The sequence below is a fragment of the Lingula anatina genome, chromosome 9, assembly GCF_051362555.1.
Source record: "Lingula anatina isolate TDL-2025a chromosome 9, LinAna3.0, whole genome shotgun sequence".
Taxonomy (NCBI): Eukaryota; Metazoa; Brachiopoda; class Lingulata; order Lingulida; family Lingulidae; genus Lingula; species Lingula anatina.
Genome location: NC_141775.1, coordinates 11,939,828 through 11,964,738, shown reverse-complemented (window position 1 = coordinate 11,964,738; position 24,911 = coordinate 11,939,828). Strand labels below are relative to the sequence as shown.

General features: G+C 38.7%; 3 protein-coding genes across 5 annotated transcripts; 1 reads left to right on the top strand and 2 right to left on the bottom strand.

The window, feature by feature from the left end:
- The first annotated feature begins 410 nt into the window (after window positions 1–410).
- On the top strand, window positions 411–6,983 carry LOC106157615 (FMRFamide receptor). Its single transcript, XM_013533332.2, has 2 exons — window positions 411–765; window positions 5,105–6,983. The coding sequence occupies exon 2, from the start codon at window positions 5,147–5,149 to the stop codon at window positions 6,341–6,343; it is 1,197 nt and encodes a 398-aa protein (XP_013388786.2). The 5' UTR covers window positions 411–765; window positions 5,105–5,146; the 3' UTR covers window positions 6,344–6,983.
- Window positions 6,984–9,164: 2,181 nt separating this feature from the next.
- Window positions 9,165–16,332, bottom strand: LOC106157612 (uncharacterized). 2 transcript variants are annotated; one of them, XM_013533329.2, is made up of 9 exons: window positions 16,185–16,332; window positions 13,678–13,840; window positions 13,233–13,316; window positions 12,946–13,023; window positions 12,577–12,637; window positions 12,012–12,127; window positions 10,820–10,928; window positions 10,485–10,540; window positions 9,165–9,738 (listed from the first exon to the last, which is right to left on the bottom strand). In XM_013533329.2, the coding sequence occupies exons 1-9, from the start codon at window positions 16,274–16,276 to the stop codon at window positions 9,574–9,576; spliced, it is 924 nt and encodes a 307-aa protein (XP_013388783.2). In that variant the 5' UTR covers window positions 16,277–16,332; the 3' UTR covers window positions 9,165–9,573. The 2 variants fall into 2 exon arrangements, with proteins under 2 accessions (XP_013388783.2, XP_013388784.2); XM_013533330.3 differs by lacking the exon at window positions 16,185–16,332 and adding an exon at window positions 14,787–15,082.
- On the bottom strand, window positions 16,320–24,540 carry LOC106157614 (uncharacterized). Of its 2 annotated transcripts, none has more exons than XM_086995908.1 (8): window positions 23,394–24,540; window positions 22,358–22,441; window positions 21,198–21,272; window positions 20,386–20,446; window positions 19,603–19,718; window positions 18,917–19,019; window positions 18,575–18,630; window positions 16,320–16,457 (listed from the first exon to the last, which is right to left on the bottom strand). In XM_086995908.1, the coding sequence occupies exons 1-8, from the start codon at window positions 23,541–23,543 to the stop codon at window positions 16,452–16,454; spliced, it is 651 nt and encodes a 216-aa protein (XP_086852034.1). In that variant the 5' UTR covers window positions 23,544–24,540; the 3' UTR covers window positions 16,320–16,451. The 2 variants fall into 2 exon arrangements, with proteins under 2 accessions (XP_086852034.1, XP_086852033.1); XM_086995907.1 differs by lacking the exon at window positions 16,320–16,457 and adding an exon at window positions 17,917–18,343.
- Window positions 24,541–24,911: the final 371 nt, after the last annotated feature.

The following is a 24,911-nucleotide window of genomic DNA, read 5'->3' as shown; positions in this document are numbered from 1 at the left end:
GTTTGTTTCGTGCCTTTTTTTTCAGGACAAAAGGAAACAACAGATATCCAATGAGCATACCTGGGTAAAGTAAGAGTATCCCATCATGAAGTTTCTGCGTGCAAGATTACCAGTAACATTTCATTTATGAAAATAATGTAAAAATTGATTGTGAGACTAGATCTAATTTTGAAACGGAGATCAGTCCACTTGAAGAAGACCTTGTGATAAGGTCGAAACGTAGTGATCTCCGTTTCAAAGTAAGATCCACTATTTCAATCAATTTTTTATTATCTTAGTATAAAATAACTGGATGAATCAAAACTTTCACTAAAATTCCATTAAGGACACATGAGATATATATCCAAGCAGGCCCGTAGCCAGCAATTTCAAAAGGGGGGCTTTTTTTCTGAACAAGTGGACCTTTTCCCATAAAAAAATTATGTACCTAGATCAAATTTTACCCAGAGTTGACCTTTTTCCAGCAAAAGGGGCGGTTCTTTCGAACCCCCCGAACCCCACCCCCCCTGGCTACGGGTCTACCAAGTCATAACTATCTGTGTCAACTAGAGTGCAAGCAACGTCCTTGTCCTCAGTCATGCCGCAGCGGTCGCCCGAAGTCACGTGGCCCTCACATTCATTATTACATTACTGAGGCAATAAAACCGTGTTTGGTTCATACATTATTTGTTTCATTTTATCGTCAAGCGCCGAAGAACACACTTACTTCTGATCAACAGTACATAAGGGATTCTAAAGAGGGAGAAACTTTATCTGATTTCGATAGTAAGTAAAAATGGCATTTATCTGTATACATGGCACGCTAAATTAATGGCAAAAAATGATGGCTTGCTTTTTTAGGCATGAGGAGTGGCTTTTTTGGACTGCATTGTTATACGCCTATCATTATTTTTATCGGTCGTAGTTTTTGACTGATCCTATGTTGAAGTGGAACTTTGGCAAGCCTGTTAAAAGACCCACTAGAAAAACATTTTTTTATCGTTCAGTAACCTTCCTCCCTATACTTGGGGACAGTATTTGAATACAGATGAGAGCAAATGTCCATTTATAGTGTATAATGTCTAATTGATGTCCCAATGGGGTGAAAGTTTTACAAACCTTTTGTAAGTTTTCTTTTATATTCACATAATCTGTAGTGGAAGAGAACAGTTTCGTAGGTCCCGTATTCAGGAAACATACAACTTGAATAATATGAAACAATATAAACAAACGCGAAAATGGCATAGCCTTTGACAACACAAATATCGTTCATTTCTTTTCATGGGAGTTGATTTTGAGCCTCAATATAACCGCCGCTATGAAACCTAGTACACACGTAATACAGTAACAGTGTGTTTTATCCTTAGTCCGCGATATAGTTTATCTGCGATAAGCAAATGCAACTTTTCTGTTTCTTTTATTTATCTATCGATTTGCTTCATGGAGTTAATGTGTACGCGTGCAATGTCCCAGATAGGCGTCCCGCTCTCTCCTATATGGTCGCATTCAGAACGACGGACTAAGTAGACCGCAGATCAAATATGGCCGGCCCACTTGAATGTTGATTTCGTAATCCTCGCGGAGAATCAAATCAGTGTCTAATAGGGGATAAGACAAAAGCTTTAAAGTGGATCGCCATACTTGATGCGCAGACTAGTTAGTCCGCTTTTCCGAATGCGGTAGGGTACAAAGTGTTCTATCATTCCTAGAACGACCACTTGGCCACATGAGTTTATAATACAAAGTAAAGAAAAAAACTTCTGAACTTGTGTAACGTGTTTATTCTGACTATTGCATGTCTTGAAATTAATTTGATGTCAATAAAATAAATAAACAAAAATTTTTATACGGAATTCGGTTTCTATACAGTAGTCGCACGTAATCCGACCATATGATTAATATAGGATAGAAATAGTCGGTGTGGTAAGTATAGGGGACGAATGTCACCTGTATAAAGTAATAGGGAGCAGACTACGGTTCCTAGCGGACTACCATTCCTGTCACATCGTAATAAGAAAGCAGCAAGATACTGAGATACAAGTATAACTTAAAACCTTATAGGGGAATGGTGAGGTAGACTTTCTCTAGTACTTCTTGGAACGGCATATAGCAGTTCGTGGAAACACTGCAAAAATAATCCTTAAGATATAGGCTCTAGCATATGTGCTCAAAGATACTCTGAACGCATTTTTTTTAAAGTTCAAATTTCCGCTATTGACGAGTTCGGCCGAAGTCGGAAGTGCCGCAAGCGCAAACAATCTACTCGTTCTACGATTACAATGAGCGTATTCAGAACAGATAATCCGCCTACTAAATATAGCCGGCCCACTTGAAAGCGATGGCTCTCATTTCCCGATGGTTTCCCCGCCTCCACACTCGCCATTGAACGGATTTCATCTCGACTCTGAGGTTTAATTGGTAGGCGCCTGCAGGGACGGAGCGTGTGGAGGGGGGGGGGAGGGGTGACCATCAGGGATTTAGCAAAATTGCTTTTTTAAAAGTTAAAACTTAAAAGTAAGTTGGCCATATTTAGTCCGCGGAACAACTTGGTCTGAATACGCTCTTGACAACATATAGATGTATAAGAAATAAATGCTTTCGTTTATTGTTTTTAAGACGCTGGATATCAAGTTAATCTACGCTTAATTAGGGCGTAGAGTCGGTGATTTACAAGGCAATTTTTTTTAAATATAACATTGTTATTCCTGTTGTTTCCATCATTTTTGCAATCAGTTCATATGATGATTCCTTTGGGAAATCTGAGGTAAAAATGACTAAATCTGCAAGCATGCAGCAGTATAATTTGATAAGGTGCCACGTACATCCCCCATACATCAAGTGTCACAAAGGCATGTCGCGTATTAACTAATTAATAAAAAATGTTACTTAATTGACCATATGTTTCGATCTCCACATCATACTGATGTTACAAGAATTGATCGACAATATTATGCAAGATGCGTATTTGAAGGCACTGTAAATGAAACGTCGCACAAATATAACCATACATTCTGTAGAGATATGGAGTGTGTAAAAAGATCCATCTACTTAATATAAAGCACACGACTGGTTGACTTCCATATTTGTGCTTTAAATCAACGTCGAAGTTTTAATAGATTTTTTACAGCGACAATGTGGATAAAACGACTCCGCCCTACGTACTAATATTGTCGCCTGTAACAGTAATACACATTTGTCTATAAAATTGCCTAAGAGATTGCTTTGCTCAATCCCTCATCAAAGCTAATAGTTAAAGTGGCTTGGGCTGTTATCCATCAGAATCACTTCCTAGGCTATCGTGTATTTTACCTGTGTTCTTGTTTCAGAAAGACATGGTATTTAAATACACAGGCTAATCCGGGGGGGGGGGGGGGGGGGGGGGGGGGGGGGAGGTAGGAGGAGGAGGAAGCACAGTGGGAGGTGTCTCTCCTTTAGCTTCTGTGGTACCCCCCCCCCCCTGCAACATTAAACAGTAGAATGAGCCAAAATCGGGCCACTTTTCAACCCCTGTACCCTACATATTCTAGTAAAACTATCTGCGTGTGCTATTTTGAATTTGCCAAAAAAAAAAGTAAAACTTTTTATCCTTGTGCCCAAAACGCCCCCCCCCCCCCTAAAAAAGGTAAGAACGACAGGAAAAAGACAAAAAAGTCCCACAGTGCCATAATTATCTTTCTATGTTACTGAAGACCATAAAGACGCACATATCGTTCCGAACAAATACAAACGTTATATGCATTAGTATAGTGAAGAGCTGTCAAAACACCAAAACGGATATTCTGAAAGCGGTAACGTCGCAAATGTCACACATAGTGATTGTTTAATCTCCGCTGTGCGTTATGGTGCTTCCCAAAAGTCAAACAAATTGACATTGAGTTGCATCGTTAGAGGATAATGAGTACTTTTGTTTGGGGTAAAATAGGTAATGCCAGTTAGTTATTTAGGTATGTATTTGTTTGTTTTCAATTTATATATTTATCACTTATTTATATCTTTATTACTTATTTATTTATTTAACTTTCTGTTATCTTTATCTAAAGCGTGCTGGCGTATTGGGTCTCATTCTCAAAAATCGGTAATTTGCTCAACAGTTCATCTTGTGGATAAGGTTCACTTTGGTGATTAAAATAAAATTACTAACATTTCCAGGTTTTTTTTTTTCTAAATAAAGTTATAAACGTGTGGTGTACGCCTTTCATGTCGAAAGACTAATGAACCAATTACGTTGATATACTATGCCTGCCATGCACTATTCATAATTACCCCAGAGATATAAATTTGGTGTCTCTTCCAATTAATTCAGGTGTGATATTGCGCCTCCAATTAACAACAGCGACCATACATCACTTTAATTCAAATTAAGATAATGCGCAATTAACTCGTGGGAAATTTACTGTCCTCAGGAAAATGGACCCACGTAAACACTCGAAGGCTCGGCTGTCAACTGAAACATATAACCAATTAAAACATGACAAATTTACCGCTGTGTCCCGCCATTTGTGCCCGCAATGTCACTTGGGATAGGTATCATAGTATTAGCTCTTGGGCCCGTAAAATCACTTACCAGTAAATGTCCCCGTGGTGGAGTCAATTTAGGATAAGCACCCCGGGAAGGTAGCACTACCACGCAGGTTATTGAATTTGTTATTTGCAGTCGAGATGCTTTTTGTGGTCTATTTCAAATTCCTCAGCAAAGCTCAATAAAGTATGGGTGATATCCTATGTGCAGGAAAAGGGTGGATTCGAAGGTTGGTTAGGAGAGTCCCAAAAGACCACCTATTGTCAATAGGCACGGGCGTAAGTGTCAAAAATGGGGGACGCTAAATTGAAACGTTCAGCCAATTATTGCTCCAAGTAATAAGCGGAAATAGCATGGCGCCTTTCCGAACTAACGGGTCATTTTATTCTTTGCATGCATTGTTTGCATTATTCAGACCAATAAATAAATAAATAAATAAATAAATAAAGATAAATAAAAAATAAAAATAAATAAATAATATATTATTCATATTTTTAATATTTTATTAATATTTTCAATATTTTATTTATCAATATTTTACTTAATCGATTCACTTTTGTTTAGGTGCTTTATTGTGCCTTTAATATCCATTTTTATTATTTTTAGATAAACCAACTTGTAGCCTCTGAAAACGAAACCGAAACTATAATGGAGAATGCAACTGTATTCCCAGATTTCAACAGCTCCGTCATGTTTGAGGGCTTTTTAACGGACAACTCATCGGTCAACTCCACGGTTTGTCCAGAGAACGTATGGGACCCAACCCGCGCAACGACCGTCTTTTGGACCAACTCCGTAATCGGTTTCGGTTTTATCATCTTCGGTATTTGTGGGAATGCTCTCTCTATCATCGTTCTCTCCCGCGAGCGACCTCTGACGACCACTTCTATCTTGCTCCAAGGTGTGGCAGTTTCCGACTCGCTCTATCTTCTCTCCAATCTCTTTTACGTCGTCTTCATCGGGATCAACAAGTATACGGGTCAGATACGATGGTATCTGAGGGCGCTTCATCCTCTGCTCATGCCGTACGTGAAACCCCTGATGTATATCTCCCAGCAGGCGAGCGTTTGGTTAATAGTACTAGTCACCCTGGACAGACATTATGTGATCACCAATCCCATCCAAGCCGCCACTAATCCACGAACAAAAAGAACACAGTTAAAAGTGGTCGCCGTGTTCTTTTTGACCATTGCTTACAATATTCCTCATTTCTTTGAGCTTGATTTGGTACCTTGCAAGTACCCGGATGGTGAGAATGGACACATAATGATGAACAGCGAGCTGGGGAATTCTATGGTTTATTTTCTCGTGTATGGCATTGGTTTTTATTTTATTACAATGTATATCGTCCCAATGTTGATACTGGCAATCGTCAACATGAAGCTGATCTGGACTCTCCGCCGAGCCGCCAAGCAGAGAGTGAATCTCGCCGAGGTAAAAGGGAAATCTGGCCGCGACGATGTTACATTTGTACTGGTTGTTGTGGTCTTCGTGTTTGTGGCTTGTCAGACACCCGATTTTCTGCTCCAAATTTATTATTTCGAATTAGTCATCGTAGGGAGCTTTAAAATGACCAGATTCGGCGCAAACCTGTTTGGGCAAATTGTGACTCTGCTCTTGATAATCAACGCGGCAGTTAATTTCATCATATATTGCCTTTGGGGCAATCGGTTTCGTCAAGATATGTTAAAACTGTTTCGTTGTGGAAAGGGAAACGGCAAGAAAGGGAGTATTTCAAATAAAACTGCGTCCACAAAAATTAATCGACATAACAGCTCTGGAAAGGAAGTTCAAGGGAGAGAAAAATGTAAACGGCCACTTGCAAACGACAACACAAAACTTTAGGTTCGTCGTGAAAAAAAAATTGCGTCAAGTAAAATAAGAATCGCCACTAAATCACTTTATTTTGTAAAACTAATTGTATTTCAAATATTTTGAAATTGGAATCGTCGGTACATATCCTAATTCTGTTGATGTAATTGTTTTCCAATATTTCAAAAGGCACCAAATTATTTGAACGACGAAGTGCGTAAATCAAAAGTGCTAAATGTCACGTAAGCCTATGCTTGTCTTGTTAGGCACTGTAAGGATAAACTGAGAAAAAACAATTGGAACCGTCAGTAAATTACCTTCGACGTTGTAAATGGCTTCGTTACCAATTAATTTATTGACAAACTGTAGATATTACCAGTTGTGATTTTATGTACAACACAAGTAGTAAAGCGCACATCCCCATGCATTTGCAAATGAATATCTGAAAATATTAACACGCCCACGCACACATACACGCACGCACACACACACACACACAAACACACACACACGCATACGCGCGCGCGCACATACACCACACCTTGGTAAATCAACACCTCACCTTGGTAAATCAACAAATATATTTGGGCCTTATGGTCTTAATATGTTTAAGCCTAATGTTTGTACATAACGAACAATGATTATATCGTTTTAGCGCAATAAATGTTCATCAAAAGTATACTTTGTGGGTGTAATGGACAATTAACACGAATTCATTATACTGTATATCATTATAATCATTATCGTTTGCCAGAGGAATGTTCGACTTAGAACTTAACGCAGTAAATGCAATACTTCGTACGTCGCTTTGAAGTTTTCTGGAACTGGGTTTACAATTATAAAAGGCATGGAAATTAGTCTAAGCTTTTCGACCAATGTTACCTCTACATCAATGCGAGATGCAAGGCAGTCTAAAACTGAAGTAATAATTATTGGTCAGAAACATTATTCCTATAACAACACAGAGACAATATTCCATTTAATTTGGCTACACTTTTTGTTGGGCCAAATAAGACTATAAGTAAACGAAGTAGACAAAGTAGACTATAATGTAATTCTATATATTTAGACTAATTTAATGGCTAAAGTTTTTTCCTTGTGTCCCGGGTGACGGACAAAAATTTGGAAGTAGCATAAATCATATTTTATGAAAGGCTGATTAGCTCGAAAACGTTTTTTTTTTCTTTCGCTTCAGAATTCTAACAAAAAAACTTTATTAAAAAAAACGATTATTTATATATCGGGAAAGCAGGTGTCAGAGAAGATTTTATAACATAGAAATGATTGTTGATGTGGGACTATTTGTCGTCCGTTAAGCAACATGTGGTCACTTTTCGTAGGGATGCACACCGCGCCCCTTGGAATAAAGATGTATGGACTGTGTGAGACTTGCATGTTGCACTCACAAAACGCATTTGGGCCCTTTGCTACTTAGTTCTCATGGGAGCAATACAGCTACTGAATCATGACATAATTGGTTTTGTTCGTCCCAACAAAGTGTCCTCAAAGTAAATGGGACGCCCTTTTATCTGCGTTATTCTCGGTTGTTTGCTCGGTCCCATATAACATTCATTTTTTTCATTAATAATTCAGTGTATTGTCTTTCTTGTCCTAAAACGTTTAGCGCCAGTCGATCGTTAGGATCATTAACAGAGGCGATTTCTACCCCCATAAAGTGATGATTCATACCGTATCAATTTGTTTGCCTGTTAGTGTGCCAGTGTTATGACAACGATCCAAATGAGGACAAATTGTCCTTCCAACATTTCATAAATCGGGGAACAACGTGCGCCCCTAGTCCGGCACCTGTCCCTTCTTCTGCCCCACGCACGCACGCACGAACGCATACACACACAGAAACACACACACACACACACACACACACATAAAACCTTTTTAGTTTGTTTCTTTTGAAACAATATGATTTACTTTTACAATCATGACAAAAATGATGAAAATCTATTCCACCATAAGAATAGAATTATCATCCCAAACTCTGAACATCACTCAGTGAGTAAGGTGCAATAAAAATTTTTACACAAAACGAAGATATTCTTGTGGTGGATTACGTTCTCATCCTCTGTTGTAATGTTAATCGTGTTAAGAGAATCTATATGCCTTTACTTATGAAGCACGACGTTTCCACCCACCATCAAAAGACTCAGGAGTCGTGTTTTAACAAAGCCCTTGGTTTCTTCCATGAAGCGTCCAAAATTCATACCTCACCGGAAGCTAGAAAACACGTCGAGTATCTATACCATAAAAGTGATATTTTTGTCACCAATAGCATAAATGGTCTCCGAATCCCGAAGATGTCCAGCTGCTGATGCCCCACATCTCCACCCACTTGGGTCAGTAAAGCCCCCTTTACACTGGACGGCGTCCCTTCTGCGTCCAGCAGTTCGGCCCCATTTGAGAGTTAAAGAATTATAATACTTTACGTGCCGACAACTGGCCGATCATTGAGCATTCATTCTGATACCAAATCAATGCTCGTGCCTCCTTATTAAGACCACAGCGATGCCAAATTTCATGGTCGCAGAAAGGACGCCGTCCAGTGTAAAGGGGGTATAAAGGGGCACAGGCTTTGTGAGACGTTTGCAAATTGAAAATAGTTCAAATATAACTTCTTTTGCACCAAGTTGGAGGTAAACCAGAGCAAAAGGTGTTACTTACGGGTTTAACGTTCATCATTATTTTAACTAAATAAATATAACACCGTATTTATATTTTTATTCCTCTTTTTTTTTTTTTTTTTTTTTTTTGGAAAAATCGATTACTGGTCAAACAAACCATTTCATGGTACATGTACGTGCACAATACCTGTTGTGGACTGTTACTCATCATGCGCTCAAAAATTGACAATAATTTTATTAGCGTACGTCGTCATGGCAACCTAATTGGGAAATCAATCATTTGATTTCTCTTTATCTGTCTCTCCTAATTATATTTGTCCATTTCTATTTCATTTCCACAATGAAAAAACGCACTGTAAGAGGCTACACAATGTTCTAGACAAAATTGTCTAGAACTGAGGTAGGTCAAACAAACTGTTTGTTCCAAAAGTTCAGACAACTGTATCAGTTTTTGTGAGTTTCAGGCAAGAACTCTTTTGTGAAACCTCTTCCTCCTCTTTTTCCTCCTCCTCCTCAACAGCATGAGCACCTTGTCCTGTAAGGCTTTTCTAAGTCACGTGGTGTATAGATGGCGCTCAGTATAAACCCAAGAGAAGCCGCCTCGACAATATGAACATCGCAGTGGTGTCATATTCTCTGATACTCACTGCCGCCATTTTCTGCCCTGTGCGTCAACCTTCTGCCGCTTTCCTCGTCCTCTTCTTCTCGTGAGGGGGGAGCAGGGGGTGCCTGGTCGCCTGACTCTGACCCCATGGACATCAAGGAGGCAAAATACATGTAGCTGAGAAGCATCTACAAAGTTAACAGATGTAAACATAGATGAAAGAAAGTGAACAGAATATGCTAGGTGAGACAGCGGTTGTGAACTGACGCAAATTTGGACACTTAAAATTTGAAAGAATAAAATGCCACATGTAAGGGACTGCTTTCATTGAAATTACTTGTAATGATAATGTTTTTATAATGAAAGTATAGAAGTTTAAATTGCAATATTAATAGCATTATTCAAGGAAACTATCAAAATTATTTTGCGCTGTCCATAGAGACTGATCGACCAAGAAGGGCCATTAAAGCATTGTTACTGTATACAGTGGTAAATCGTTAAAAACTTCCACTGTAAATAACGATATGTTAAGTGTTTCTAGTGAACTCCTTATTAAAGAATTCATGAAAGAAAAGATTTAAAGGGATAATAACTCTTCGTTTTGGCCAAAAAATGAATTTTCCTGGAACAAACAACAATTTTCCCATACTTACCAATGGTTAATGAATTCATTTTTACATTCAAAGTTAGTCCCTGTTTTTTTTCTAAAAAGTTTGGTTTTTTGTTAAAATCTCTTAAGAGATTATAACAGAGTATAGCCATCAATGGAGGTCACGTGGTCTGAAGACAAGCTCAGATATCAGAATAATAGCTATATAACTGCTGTTGTTGTCGTAAAACAAAATATTTTATATTTCTGTGAGTTATTCACAATGTTTTTATTGTGAAATATAGACCTCATACAAAGAGTTATTATCCCTTTAATACCACTTACTTGAACACAGAGAATAAGGCTGTTGTACCAATGTTTTGGTGTAATAGTACTGGCGCCTGAAAAGTAAAGAGATCCGACTTTGAAATTTTGATTTCTAAAATAATTTCCAAATTTGTCCTTAAAAAATAATACTTAATCACAAATATATTCAAATACACACTGAAATCAAATAGAGGAGGATAATCATCATAAATAAGTAACACTAAACGGCAATACTCCCTGTAGCCCTGGGCAGTACGGCTTCAAAATAAAAATCTTATAACAGCAAAATGAAAATTTTTATTCACATTCAGAATTTAGATTTTTATCTATTCGGAACCGCCATGGAATCTTACCACAAAGTGTAGCCGTGGATATGGACAGCGTCATCATTTCAAAGTATAACAAAAATCCCATTTTGGGCTCATCATTCAGATTCAAACTCACAGACGCCCAGCCGTTGTTCTGCAAAATATGACAAAATTAAACAAGACATTTTGTGACATATAAATATTAGTTGATAATGTATTTTATTTTGAGTTTCAATGTTCACAAGCAAATAAAAAATTACAAGGCAAACAATGGATAAAGGTGACTGAAAGGACGTTTAAAGGTACATACGAACCGAGCATCGGTGGAGTGTGGATTCTGAGTAACACATGTAAACCACTTCTACTAGATTCTTATATGACTCAAATAAATTCGACATGCCAAGGGATAAACTGAATAGATCACTCGGTCAGCCATAAAAGACCTTTAAACTGCTCCTTTCTTTAAATTTATGGTTGTAAATTTAACCTACTTCCGTGACCTACTTTCCTGCCCCATTGACATACAGCTTAGAATGCCAGCAGAAAAATCTGTTCAAACATCATTTTCGGGTAAAATTAAACAATGCCTTTTGGTAATTCTCTTAGTTATACTACTTGAAACTATATGCTGGCATTTGGTTGGTTTTTGTGACAAAAAAATTGACTTTGTATGCATCTTTAAACTAACGGGAACTTAGTAACATCAAAGTTTTATTCAAGTGTGTATGCATGCAAAAACACTGTTGCTTTTGGCTCTCAAAATGTTACGGCAAATTTCGATGGAATTTTGAGGAATTGTGGAAGAGAAGACTAGAGACAGCTTCGTGAAGCGGCAGATTCCGTTTGCAAAAAAATTTAAGTGGCCAGCTGCTTTATGACAAAATTCTTTGGTTGTCATGGAAAAAGCTGTATTGAAGAAACAAATACGGGAGGAATTATTTTTGGTGAGAAAATCCACATTCTGATATAAAATAAAACTGTATATTAGAGATATACCAAACCCAGAAAACCAATTTCAACGGACAAAGTACTGGTTAAAGGGATAACAACTCTTCGTATGAGATTTTTTTAGAGATAATTTGTAAAAACCTTAAATGTCGGAACGGATTTATTAACCATTGGTAAGTATGGAAAATTGTCGTTTACCCCATGGAAATTCATCATTCATATTTTAGCCAAAATGAACAGTTGTTATCCCTTTAAGAAGTGGTTCACAGCAAGAGTTCATGCAACCTACGTCAATCCTGTAGGTCATGCTATAGATGCCGCTGAAGAGTAACACGGTGGCCAAGTAGTTCTGCAGGAAGAACGTCTTGCTAACATTATGCCAGTATACTTGGCGGGACAGCTTGACTGAAACGGAAAAGAACAGAGATTAATGCATATTACTGTATGTGTATTACGTACTGCAGGGCTTTATGTATATTCTGTATGACACTTCACGCAAATGCACACGTTAAAAGATAAACACTGAAAATTTGTTCTTTGGTACTTTCATCCCTTATGGGCCTCTTGGGGTTTTGGGAAGGTCATGTTTGTAAGTGTATAAGAAAATACCAAACTGAAATGTTATCAACTGCGCTTGGCAAAACAAAGCATTCCGTATGTACGTGTAGCACACTAGAATGCACTTTCTTAAAGTTTACGAAGAGTTCCACAGGCGAAGTGAGAGAAAATCGCTTTGACAGTGATGACAAAGACTTATACAATTTGTGTTTATTGCCACTGAGTTTGAGTTGGATCGATGTGCGTAGAACGATAGTTTTATTGGGAATTAGCCCTAAGAATCCTGATAAACTTACTTGTAGACATGATCACTATGACCAAGTTCACCAAATGCAACGTAATCATGATGATGGCGCTCTGAAAGATATAATTAAGTTTATTCCGCGTTAGTTGAAATTGACTGCAAAAATATTTGTTTCAAAGTTCGAAATGTTTTTTTATACTATATGGTATTTAAGAAGCAGTAAACTAGCCACAACTTTGGGGGTGTAAAATAGTTTGAGGTACGTGATGTAAGTCAGGCAAGTACAGAATAATCCGTTCAATAACGTTTCTTTCGAAACAAGTTGAAGATAAGACATTGCTTGCCAGCGCATGTCTGGGTACCGTGTGTGTGTGTGTGTGTGTGTGTGTGTGTGTGTGTGTTTGAATGAGTTTGTACAAACCACAACAATGGTCTCTATTCGTGATTGGTCAGACTTGGGGATGGCGTCCAGCACTGTGAGAGCCACTATGTTGAACAACTGGAAAACCAATAAAAATTAACAATAATGAAAATATGTCAGTAACGAAAATACAAGTTCTTCCGATATATTTGTGATCGTTTACTTTGTATACCGCTTTTATTAATATAAACACCTCATATTAAATTTAGGATCCAACAAAGGAAAAATGTATACAGCGTTTCCAATCCTACTTCAATTTCTACAAGAAGATCAGTTACGTACGTTACCTGTAAAATGAACGTGAAAACCAGCATGTACTTATACAGCGTTTTGGGCAGCTTACACTTGCACGGCCACCAAGCCGGACATATCTGAAACAAACATAGAATGTTTAACATTTTAAGTTTACCGATTATCTGAGGCTTTATTTCCCAAATGGTCCAATAGCTTTTTGGTGAACATCTCAGAAAACGTTGTTAATGTGGGGTCTGTAAATGGAATGATGAATGAGATGAATAAATTGTACGGTACCAATAATTTTTGAGATGATCACCCAACAATTGTAACAAAATTTGGGCCTTCTGTAGAAAAATGCGACTCCAAATTATGCTGTTTAATTTAAAATAGTACGGTCTCAAAACAGATATTGTCAACATTGATAACAAATTTCCATACCTAAATCACATGCCCAATTCGGATAAATTATTTTTTCCTGTGAACTTAAACACCCACCTTCCTCTTCCGCCTCCTCCGTGGCTCCTCTTGCCTCACGTGACCATTGGTGGGGGCCAAGAAGGCGCGCACATGCGCAGATGTCCTATCCAGGTTCTGCAGGAGTGTCTCTAACTGTCTGGTTGAGAGATCGGATTGTACCTGTAGCGGCATGTCCTTGATGCTAAAAGGGACAAAACGAAAACAAGAAAATTGCTCATCCTGTTTACAAATGCACAGGGGTACATGTACGCACTTTCACTTTCTTTTTGCCGGCAAGCCTATGTTGATTACGAAAACGTGACCGTTAGGGCCCATTCCCATAGACACAATCGATCTACGTACATGTACATGGATCCAACTCTCCGTAGGCATGTCATTCAATTAAGCTGATTGCACACAGGGAGAGTCCCCGCAGAGTTGGATTGACGTAGAACGACGGTGTTTATATGGGATTGGGATCTAAGAGCAACCAGATAAACCCAGTCTGGTATAGATTAAAATGACGTCATCTGGCGATACGTTTATTCACTACTGATTTAGTTGTCAGCGCTGAGTGACAAAGGCGTGTAAGCCTTTTTCAGTGTCGATATGACCCGGATCTTCTACATGTTGTGCCGAGGCAGGCGTCTTTAATATACAGAGGTACATGTAGGACTGGGTTCCCATACCTAGATCGATCTAACAGGATCGATCCATCTACAATGGGTTTCTCCCTAAATTACTTTCAGCTTAAATGTCTGGCACATCTACTGAAGCTGCTAAACGATAATTAATTACCCCCTAACAGCTGCAGTAGACAATCATCTGGGCGGCTTAAGTTGATTGCAATTCAGCCTTGGAGATAAATCGATCCACAGTTAGTACGATAGGGTCTGGGAATGGTCCCTAGGCCTACCTGGCGCCCTGTGTATCTTGTCCAACACTCACAAAGACTACCACAACCGGCAGCGTTACGATCGAGCACCTTAGGCAGCAGTACTGATATATGACAGTTCGGGCTATGACAAAATACTGATAAAGATCTTGACTGGGCTTAAGTTCGGTTTCATCTATCCCACTGTCTTCTTCGGCGCTTTCGCCACACCACAAATCAATGTACATGTATAATTATTAACTTCCGAACTTACCATGTAAACATCAATCCTATGAAAGATACGCGTACATGTCTCAAGCAGCATCAGGATACGTCTCAGCTTTTACTATACAGAAAGGTGACAAAAAAATAATCGCGTGCGTATGACTCATACTTCAAAACATCATTGTGCGCAAATCACGTTCTCTTGTTATACTGATGTATAAATTATATCTCTTGATGCGGGTAAAATTAGGTCGCAGCCGAGGTAGCAATAATACTGCAGTACTTCAAGGACTTGACATGCCTCTTCAGGTTTGGGTCATGGCCAAAACTCTCTCCCAATCTGCTCAGTAGTGATAAATAACGTCGTGATAACATTCCTTGTCTATATGATATAGACCATATCTTCCCCCAGGTGGGTAATCTGTGACGTCAACAAGATGAGATGGGATCTGCTTCACGCAAGGAGTTCAGTCAAAACTCGGCCTTTTTTTCATTAAAGACTGCTGGAACAGGGCTCTATGGGTGAAATAGATTGCGGTTTGTGAGTTGGAGCTGCAGATTTGGGATTGCGGTTGCCGATTTTAGGTCTAACGACTGCATCCGCGATTTTTTAAATCAAATTTTGGACTGTTTATTGTTAAAACATTGTCCACTGTATTGTCATTCCACATTATCTCCTATAATGCAATCTAATGCAATCTCCCTCCCCTCTCTCTCTCTCTCCAACCCCCTCCCCTCTCCCATCTCTCTCGAACGCTCTGCAGGTAATCACTTAGGTTTCAACTGAATTGCAATATTTATAACTTTGTACAGTAATATGTAATGTATTTGGTACATATTATACATAAGTATATTTCCTTATCACAGTATCAATCTCGGAGAGGTGTAAATTTAGCTTTGATTGCTAGGACTTGCAGGAATGGCGCGTGTGGTAGATGGGGAGACCATTATGCGGCATAGCTTTCAAGTGGGGTCGGCCATATTTGGTCCGCGGACTAGTCCGAGGATCATCTGTTGTGTATGCACCCTAAGGTAGCTATTTAAAGGTTTATAGTTAAGTAAACTGTAAAGAACAATCATATGACAGATTTAATATCTTCCCTGGTATGGAGCCTATATTGTTATCATTTTACTTCTTAAAAAGGGGAAACAAAAATCAAACATACATCTGCTTATAAAGGCCCTGTGGCCACTTTATCAAACGTAATATAAGGCAACCAAAATTTGCAAACAGATATTGAAGAGGCACCGGTCGGCTGTGACTAAGAACATTCTGTGGTATGGGGAATGATTTGCCTAGTTTTTGGCCTTAAATGCTCACGGTACCCTTACCGCTGTTAGGCCGAAAACTGAGGCAAGGGTACCATATTACTTAATTCACGGAGGCAACTGTTAACTTCACTCTGTGAGACACAAATTCTCATAAAAAAAACAACCCTTCTCTCACCCTTTGCCTTCTTTACCATCCAGAGTGACATATTCGTCGGAAGGCTGTGGTTCTCCGAGTGGTGACATCCCCCGGTCTGGCCGACTCTCCATCTTGGAAACTTACTCTAAAACATCCACCGCCCTGCCTTGAATGCAGGCGCCCTTTGGCAGCCTCGTTTGGGTAATTTTTCTTTCTAGGTTTAACCGGCGCACACTGTGCATAAGGGCTCAGCTATATCTTCATTTCTTCCGGTATTGAAGTTCAGCATCTCCCGTCGAGTTTTTATCACCCCTGAAGACAAAAGGAAAAGCACAAAAACCTTACTTTCTCGATTCAGCTAGTGCGACGACTTGATGGCGCATGTGTTGCGTGATTACAGCTGAGCTCATACAAGAAAGAGTGCGTCGCGCTCTAGATATGTCCTTGAGACGCTCAGGCAGAAACGACACCACCTAAGTTATACAATGTCCAAACACTTGGCGGCCAACAGTTTGACAACAGTTCACAATAATTCATGCATCATTGAAAAGTTCCCTGAGTTGAATAAGACCCTGTAAACTCACTTCTCTACTGTCAGCATCCTTCTACCGTCTCCAGCATCGTGAGAGGCATTACTTGATAGTAAAAAGTTTCGAGTGTCATCTGAAAACCAGTGTTTAGGAAGAGAGTCCAACAGAAAACACGAAGTGGGAAAACACTTACGAAGGTAGTACCGTACTGTCAACACACACTGTTTGACACTTTTTATGGCACGATCTCATTTAGCGTTTTGTTCACAATTTTCAGTGGTGGTATATTGATTAGAAAAGTATTACAATAATAGCCAGAAGTCAGCCATGACGTGAGTCACTGCAGTGTGGCAAACTCACACGCGCTCAAACTGCTGGTGTATTTGTCACACTTATCAATTGTATTTCTATTGTTGTACACCATACATACGACTGGTTTCTATTCTCATACACCGCGCATGCTTACCTTTGAATAAATGTTTGAAAATTTTGCATTGGTTTTACATCCAGTCGTATTTTACAAGCAAGGTTTTAAAACCTATTACTAGAATTAGAATTTATTACAGTGACTAGGGATGCGTTTCCAATGAAACTATCGTACTAGAAAGATCGATCCAATTCCGCGGGAACTCTCGCTGTATGTAGTCGGATTAACTGAATGACGGGCCTCCTCCAGCAGTGCCTCCTCGTTTGCATTTGGTCGCACTTAGAACGAACTGTAAAAGCTTCCAGAAGGTTACTATATTATTTTAAACGAACGTTTGCAAGTGAGCGAACAAGTGAGTAAGATGAGTTAGTTTGTGTGTGAAAACAGTATTTCAGTTCAGTGCTTTTTTCGATTTTTGTATTTTTTTTCTTATTTATTTCTAAAGTCTAATAAAACGTTTCGAAAAAATATATCGTTCTATTTCTTGTAGGGGGGGGGGGGGTCTTTCACTGTCAAATTTTTCAAGAGATTGTGGTCCCCATGCCCAAGGACAGAATTGTCAGGTATACACACGTACTAGTATGTGGATTAACGCGTTTCGCAATGTGATAATCCACCTACTTTTTCAGTGCACTGTTTACAAAGCGATAAACGACAATTCTAACAATGCATTGTATCACAAAGTTAATCTTTGATTGCATCAATATTGGCGATAATTTGGTTTTCTGCCCAAGTCTCTCATACTCCAGTCTATGCAGCTTGCAAATCAGGAACAAACGTATGATCGTTTTTGGTAACGAAGATGAGGGGCGCATTTATGGAAGTCACTTTTTCATTTCCACAAAACGCATTCGACATTCCATTCAATTGGATTACGTAACCAATAATTATCTGTATGAATAATTTTTTAAATCGAGTGTTGAAGTGAAAACTTTCACGGCTTCAAATTTCTGCTGTTAAACAACCCCAGGAACCAGGATGAGTCGACCTAAGTTAACTATAAACGCGCCCACCGTTTCTCGGATTCGATCCAGCGTGCGTCACACTCGCTGGTAGCCAATGTCACTGTCACCCCCATTAATTAATCTGTCCCTCTCGTTAATAACGACCACCCGGAGGTCGTCCTTGTCCTCGGCCTCCTGGCGCTGAGGTCCATTTTGTCCTCCCTCCTGGTTCGCGTGATCGCCGGCCTCCGTGACAATGGACATTATCGAGGCAAAGTACATGTAGCTCAGCAGCATCTAGAATAGAGACACCGTATTGGCTAAAATTTAAATGATATAAATGGATCCTATGAAGTAATCTTGAAAGAAAAGTTCATTTGATTTCATAATCCACGGATCCCCCTTCAAAAAATCCTGGATCCGCCCCTACCATTGCAATAGCCAGTGTGCATATACACCATATAAATCACTGGTTTATATGGTTTATATGGTTTATATACACCATATAAACCAGTGATTCAAACCTACCTGTAAGCTGAGAATCAAAGAGTTGTACCAATCTACTGGGGAAATATTACTAGCACCTGTAAATAGATAATCCATTCTTAATGTGATATGTAAAGATGATTTCCCCCTCCCCTTACTGGTTACGCAAATGCACTTTTTTATTTTGCTCTGTCAAGACTTAAATTTCCCAAAATTATAAAAAAATACATATCTTCCAACTTAATTTTCATTATTAAAAATGTAAGAAATCGAATGCAAAAAAAAAAAAAAAAAAAAAAAAAATAGATAAATAAATAATAATAATAATAATAATAATAATAATAATAATAATAATAATAATAATAATAATAATAATTAATGTACCACACAGAGTTGCTGTTGATATGGACAGCGTCATCATGTCGAAGTAAAGTAAAAACACCTGGTTTGTATTGTTCCCTAAATTGATGGAGTGCCATCCTTGTCTCTGCAAAAAAGTCAACAGATGTAGTCTACAGGGCCGTAGCCTGAGCAAAATGCCAGGGGGGGCAGTAAGCGGACACGAGGGGGCTTATCCCCCGAGGGGGGAGGGGGTGTCCCCCTACCAGCGTGGAAAATTCTAAATCCCAGGGGGGGCAGCTGCCCCCCCTGCCCCCCCGGAGGCTACGGCCCTGGTCTATTCAAGAAATATTTCAGAGATAAGCAACTTAATACGCTGGCTATAACGCAAGAGAATCCCGTTAACAGACCTAAAACAGCCATTTTGGTAACGTACCGTTCGAAGTAAAAAGGGAGTAATACTAACCCATACATAATTTACCAAAAGAGAATTTTCTAGGTTTTATACTGATTGAGAACCAAAGCAAAGACAATTAAGCGAACTGACGACAATAAGACTGGGTTCTCATGCCTATATAGATCCATCTGGATCAGTCTAACTCGATAATTACCCCCTAACAAGTTTACTAGGCGTGATAGACATTTAAGCCGGTTACGTTGATAGCAATTTAGTGAGACTCCCAAGGGAGATAGATCGATCCAAAAATCTGTGGTAATGGTCCTTAACTTACGTGAATTCTGTGAGTCATGGTGTAAATTCCGCTGAAGAGAAGGACGGTCGCCATGTAATTTTGAAGAAAGAACCATTTGCTGATGTTGTGCCAGTACATCTGCCGAGACAGCTTCACTGGAAATATCATATTTTTGGTTAATTAAACTGAATCGCTATGTACTGCGTGTCGTGTTTGAGGTTAAGTATATATGCTTTGTTGATGATGGTATATTTATACTTTACCCTCCCCCTCTCTTCAAAAGAGAGCAATTCAACCTCAGACCTGACAGTAGAAAGGAGAGAGGGAGAGGCTCATTACATACTCGAAGATGCTTTTTGAAAATTTCCTCATATTTTAAGTACTTTTATAATATGTTGCAAATAAAAAAGTTCCATTATTTAGAAGACCAACCTTGACATAGGGCTAATTTGTCTCAGTGAACGCGGTGCACTAAGATCAGAATATTTCTTCTTGGATGTTTTTACAAAATTAACAAAAACGTTTATAAGCCAGTCTGTTCGTGTTTCTTCCATATTTTTACATACACTGTATAACGGTACAATTCCAATACGAAACTCCCAATTATTACATACACTGTATAACGGTACAATTCCAATACGAAACTCCTAATTATTACATACACTGTATAACGGTACAATTCCAATACGAAACTCCCAATTATTACATACACTGTATAACGGTACAATTCCAATACGAAACTCCCAGTTATTACATACACTGTATAACGGTACAATTCCAATAAAAAAAACTGATGATTAATTTTAGAACATGGCAACTCACCGGTAGAGAAGACCACGATGACCAAGTTCAGCAATTGTATTGTAATCATCACTATTGCACTCTGAAATAAAATAAGAACAGTATTAGGCCTGACAACAAATTGTGTTCACTGCAACAAACCCCGGTGTTTGTTTGGACATCAGTGTGTTAGTTGTGACAATACGATGTATAAGGGACCATTCACATATTTTCTAAAAATCTATTTTCTATTCGCGGTATCTTGTGATCACGGTCTGTGCCCTGAATACCCCGCGGCGTAATTACTGGCAGTGCCAGCCAGTTACTCCCTGCGCTGCCAGTAGTTACGCCACGGGGTTTTCAGGGCACAGACCGTGATCACAAGACACCGCGAATAGAAAATAGATTTTTAGAAAATAGACTTTCCATGTGAACGGTTCCTAAGTTATCACAATACAATTAAGGTGCCTGTTGTGAAAATAACATTGTGGTTGATTTGGTAAACATTGTTTTTTAACTGTGGCAATGCAATGTGCTAGTTGTGACATACAATGTGCTAGTTGTGAAATACAATGTACTAGTTGTGACAATACAATGTGCTAGTTGTGACATACAATGTGCTAGTTGTGACAATACAATGTGTAAGTTCTTACAATGCGCTAGATGTGGAGATACAATGTGGTAGTTGTGACAATACAATGTGCTAGTTGTGACGTACAATGTGCTAGTTGTGACAATACAATACGTAAGAATTTACAATGCATTTGATGTGGGAATACAATGTGCTAGTTCTGATTACACAATGCGCTAATTGTGGAAATACAGTGTGCTAGTTTGTTTAACATTCAACTTACCACGTCAATAATAACTTCAGGTTGAGCCTCGTCTTGGGTGCTATCCATAAATACAAGCGCCAACACGTTTGCTACCTGCATAATCAAACGTTTTCTGATTTGTTGAATGTTACTGAACTTTAAGTAGCAATTGTTTCTATTAATTATTTTATTTTATTATTATTTTTACATTTGTAAGGAAAGCAGTTTTTTACCTGGACAAATTTTGAGCTTGAGCAGAAAAATAAATTCATAAAGCTGATAATGATTTAAACGGAATATGACGTTATTATTATTATTAGGATTCCCCATAGGGGAATACTATTGTTTTTGGTAGTATTATAGTTTTTATTATTATTATTCTTTCCGCGCGTTTTTTTTCGCAAAAAATCTGAAATAATTATCATAGGTAGCCCATGGCAAGAATATGCCACAGACCCAGTTTCAGTGACCTTGACCTACTTTTCAAGGTCACAGGGTCTTTTAAAGGCAAATTTTATGAAATTTGAAATTGCCATTAGGCCTAAAGTATAAGCCCTAAGGCTAAGGGCCTTATGATCAATGATACTGAGACAAATCCACAGATAATGACCTACTTTTATGCAAGTAGGTCAAGGTCAAGGTCGCTAATGGCTAAACGGGCTCAAAAAAGGTTTGTTTCCGAGATCTCAAAAACCGGAAGGCCCAGAGCCCTAATCATAGTGGCAAATAATGCCCTATATATTTATCTAAGGTTAGCCGTACTTTGGTACCGACTGCCTAATTACTTTTTTTAATATAGATTTTTAAATATTTATGACATTGCAGAAATCTTGAGTTTGGCAGTTTCTCCATGAAACACTGGTTTTTGGTCATAGCATGCTATAGTAAACTACCCCAAACATATACCCAAAACCCCCAAATAAAATGTCAAATTTGACCTTGACCCTCATTTTCAAGGTCATTTGGCTATTTCATTGAGAAATATTGCAATGGGCTAGAGTAATGTTTTGTTGACCCCCCCCCCCCCCAATTCGCACATGCTCTTTCAGAATATTGGGTAAAATTTAACCCATGACCTTCACATGACCTTGTAAGAGCATTTCCACACCTATTTTGCAGGGGAATCCTCCGCCACTGGCTTCAGCCAGTTGCAGTCTAGTTATTATTATTATTATTATTATTATTATTATTATTATTACCTGTAATATAACCGTGTGAAGCAACATATACTTGTATATTGTCTGGGGTAGCTTGCACTTACACGGCCACCACGTCGGACATATCTAGAACGAAATTATGAGTAATTTACTATGACCCAGACAAGCGGCCTCTTTTACAAATAAATACATTTATAAATAAATAAATAAATAATAATGATTATTATTATTATTATTATTATTATTATTATTATTATTATTATTATTATATTTAAAAATGAACGCATTTTAGACAGTGGATAGTCGACTACATAAATTTATTTTTCCATATTTGTCTTATATTTATGTATGAACAACTGATCCAAAATAAATGAACTAGTACCATAGGTGACATACTAGGGTTGGATATTTTCGCCACTGAGAGTTAATATTTAAATTTAATATTAAATCATAAGTGAAATCAACCTTTTTTTCCTTTCACAGTTGTGAGCTCAAAAGGAAAAGAGAGGTGGCACTTTAGATTCTCTGTGAAACTCAAGTTAATAATTGAGAAACTTTTACTTTATTTTACTCGAATCCAAATTATTGACCTCTTTTTCTGTCAATCAGATCGTTGGTTTTTTGTTTTTAACTACTTTCCCTGTTCTTGTTTATATAAGGAATATGCATAGTATAGGCTACTGTCACTGAGGTCATTGAGTACCATACTGCGGGATCAAACTTAAAGGAATATGTAGTGCTTGCTTTGGCAAAAAAGGATTTTCCTGGGGTAAAAGACTATTTCCCGGTATTTTCGAGTGGTTGATGAATCCACTCTGACATTTGAAGTTAGTCCATTTTTTCTAAAAAGATTGGATTCTTAAGAGATTATTACGGAGGTAAAGCCAGTTATAAAGGTCCACAAAGTCAAATGAAAAGCACAGCTTCCAGAATAATCATAAGTGCCGCCGTTTTGGTGGTAAAAGAATTTACTTATTTCTACGAGTTGGTATCGACGTATTTATTATAAGATGTGGATCTCATACGAACAGTTATTCCTTTAACTGATAATATTAATACAACACTAGATCACCGTTACCTTTCTTCTTCTTCTTGGTCGTTCACTTATTGACAAAGTAACACCTGTGTCTGTGATGTAACCTCGAAGCTGCGTAAGCGTGGAGTCCAGATTCTGCAGCAGAGCTTGTAGTTGCCTGTCGTCTGTTGCTCGACTCATCTGTCCTGACATTTTCAAGGTGGGAAATCTATTTCTGTGTGGTCAGTTGCGTCAACAGTGGAGAGTACGTTGTGCCGACAGTGGGGAGTACGTTGTGCCGACAGTGGAGAGTTGTGCCGACAACGGAGAGTACGTTGTGCCGACAGTGGGGAGTACGTTGTGCCGACAGTGGAGAGTTGTGCCGACAACGGAGAGTACGTTGTGCCGACAGTGGAGAGTACGTTGTGCCGACAGTGGAGAGTTGTGCCGACAGTGGAGAGTACGTTGTGCCGGCAGTGGCAGGGGCGGATTTAGGCCGTCTTCTGGGTCTTCAGGAAGACGGTCAGATTTTAAAGTTTACATTGACGGGTATCTAATATTTTGTGTCGGAAGACGGTCAAAAATGGAGGATGGATTAACAAAAATAATTTGGAAGACTGTCAGAAAATTTCTCTGGATCCGCCCCTGAGTGGGGAGTACGTTGCGTCGACAGTGGAGAGTTGTGCCGACAATGGAGAGTGATGTCAAAAATGGACAATTTTCCTGACAATGACGGACTCAAAAAATGGTCTCCTGATAGATAATCCCTCTTCCGCTGCGAAGTCTTAAAGAGAGCACAAAGCAGAGAAAGAATTCACATACACACCGTCTATCATTTAAATAGTTTCGTTTTTCATTGCTTACGTGCACAAATCATGACCAACAATTTATCCAGAAGAAAAACACAAGCAGAGGCGAGGGGATCGGATCTACATTATATCTCATATCCACGTTCGATGTTCCTTCATTTGTGGGTTTCATTGGCGTTTCCCTCTGTCCTCAGCAAAACATTCCACTGTAAATCCGCCTGCTGTACGTCCGTACGTGTAACTCGATACTCCGTTATATGTGAAATATCTAAAAGGTTTAGAGTTATTCAATATGTATAGTATAATTACCCAAGCTGTTATAAGCTGATGATTTAATCAGACGCAGTAACGCCAAGTCAACCACTTGAACTGTTATTTGTGTTACTGTGCACGATGTCAAATCTATATTTGTAGTCTCGAGTTAAGTCACGGAAGATAAGCAGATCACGCGTATATCTGTCATTGATATGGATATGATAAATGTATGTGGATTAAAAACTATCCTTTATCAGGGCCGGAACGACAGACCTCCGATGCGAAGCCGACCATAGCCTCCTTTCTATGGGGTTCGGGACCTGCTCAAGGACCCAGAAATTTTTTTTGTGTTTTGGAGAGCAAAGTGCCCTTTTGAACGGTTTAGAGCTATAATTCAGTAAGTCAAAATTCTGATTTCAAGGGGGGGGGGGGGGGAATATTGGTGCGATATATTTTTCAGAAACCGCGGAGGGGGTCAGGACCCTCCTGACCCCACCTCAAAATCCGGTACTGCTTT

What these genes read in the sequence shown, in the direction of transcription:
- LOC106157612 (XM_013533329.2), bottom strand. Translation starts at nt 16,276, where the DNA reads ATGGAGAGTCGGCCAGACCGGGGGATGTCACCACTCGGAGAACCACAG. An exon ending in GATGGTAAAGAAGGCAAAGG is followed by an intron (nt 13,841 to 16,184) that starts GTGAGAGAAGGG and finishes TGTCCCTTTTAG; the next exon opens with CATCAAGGACATGCCGCTAC. An exon ending in TTTTCACGTTCATTTTACAG is followed by an intron (nt 13,024 to 13,232) that starts GTAACGTACGTA and finishes TTGGTTTTCCAG; the next exon opens with TTGTTCAACATAGTGGCTCT.
- LOC106157615 (XM_013533332.2), top strand. Translation starts at nt 5,147, where the DNA reads ATGGAGAATGCAACTGTATTCCCAGATTTCAACAGCTCCGTCATGTTT.
- LOC106157614 (XM_086995907.1), bottom strand. Translation starts at nt 23,543, where the DNA reads ATGTCAGGACAGATGAGTCGAGCAACAGACGACAGGCAACTACAAGCT. An exon ending in GACCAAGAAGAAGAAGAAAG is followed by an intron (nt 22,442 to 23,393) that starts GTAACGGTGATC and finishes ATTTCGTTCTAG; the next exon opens with ATATGTCCGACGTGGTGGCC. An exon ending in CATCGTGGTCTTCTCTACCG is followed by an intron (nt 19,719 to 20,385) that starts GTGAGTTGCCAT and finishes TGATATTTCCAG; the next exon opens with TGAAGCTGTCTCGGCAGATG.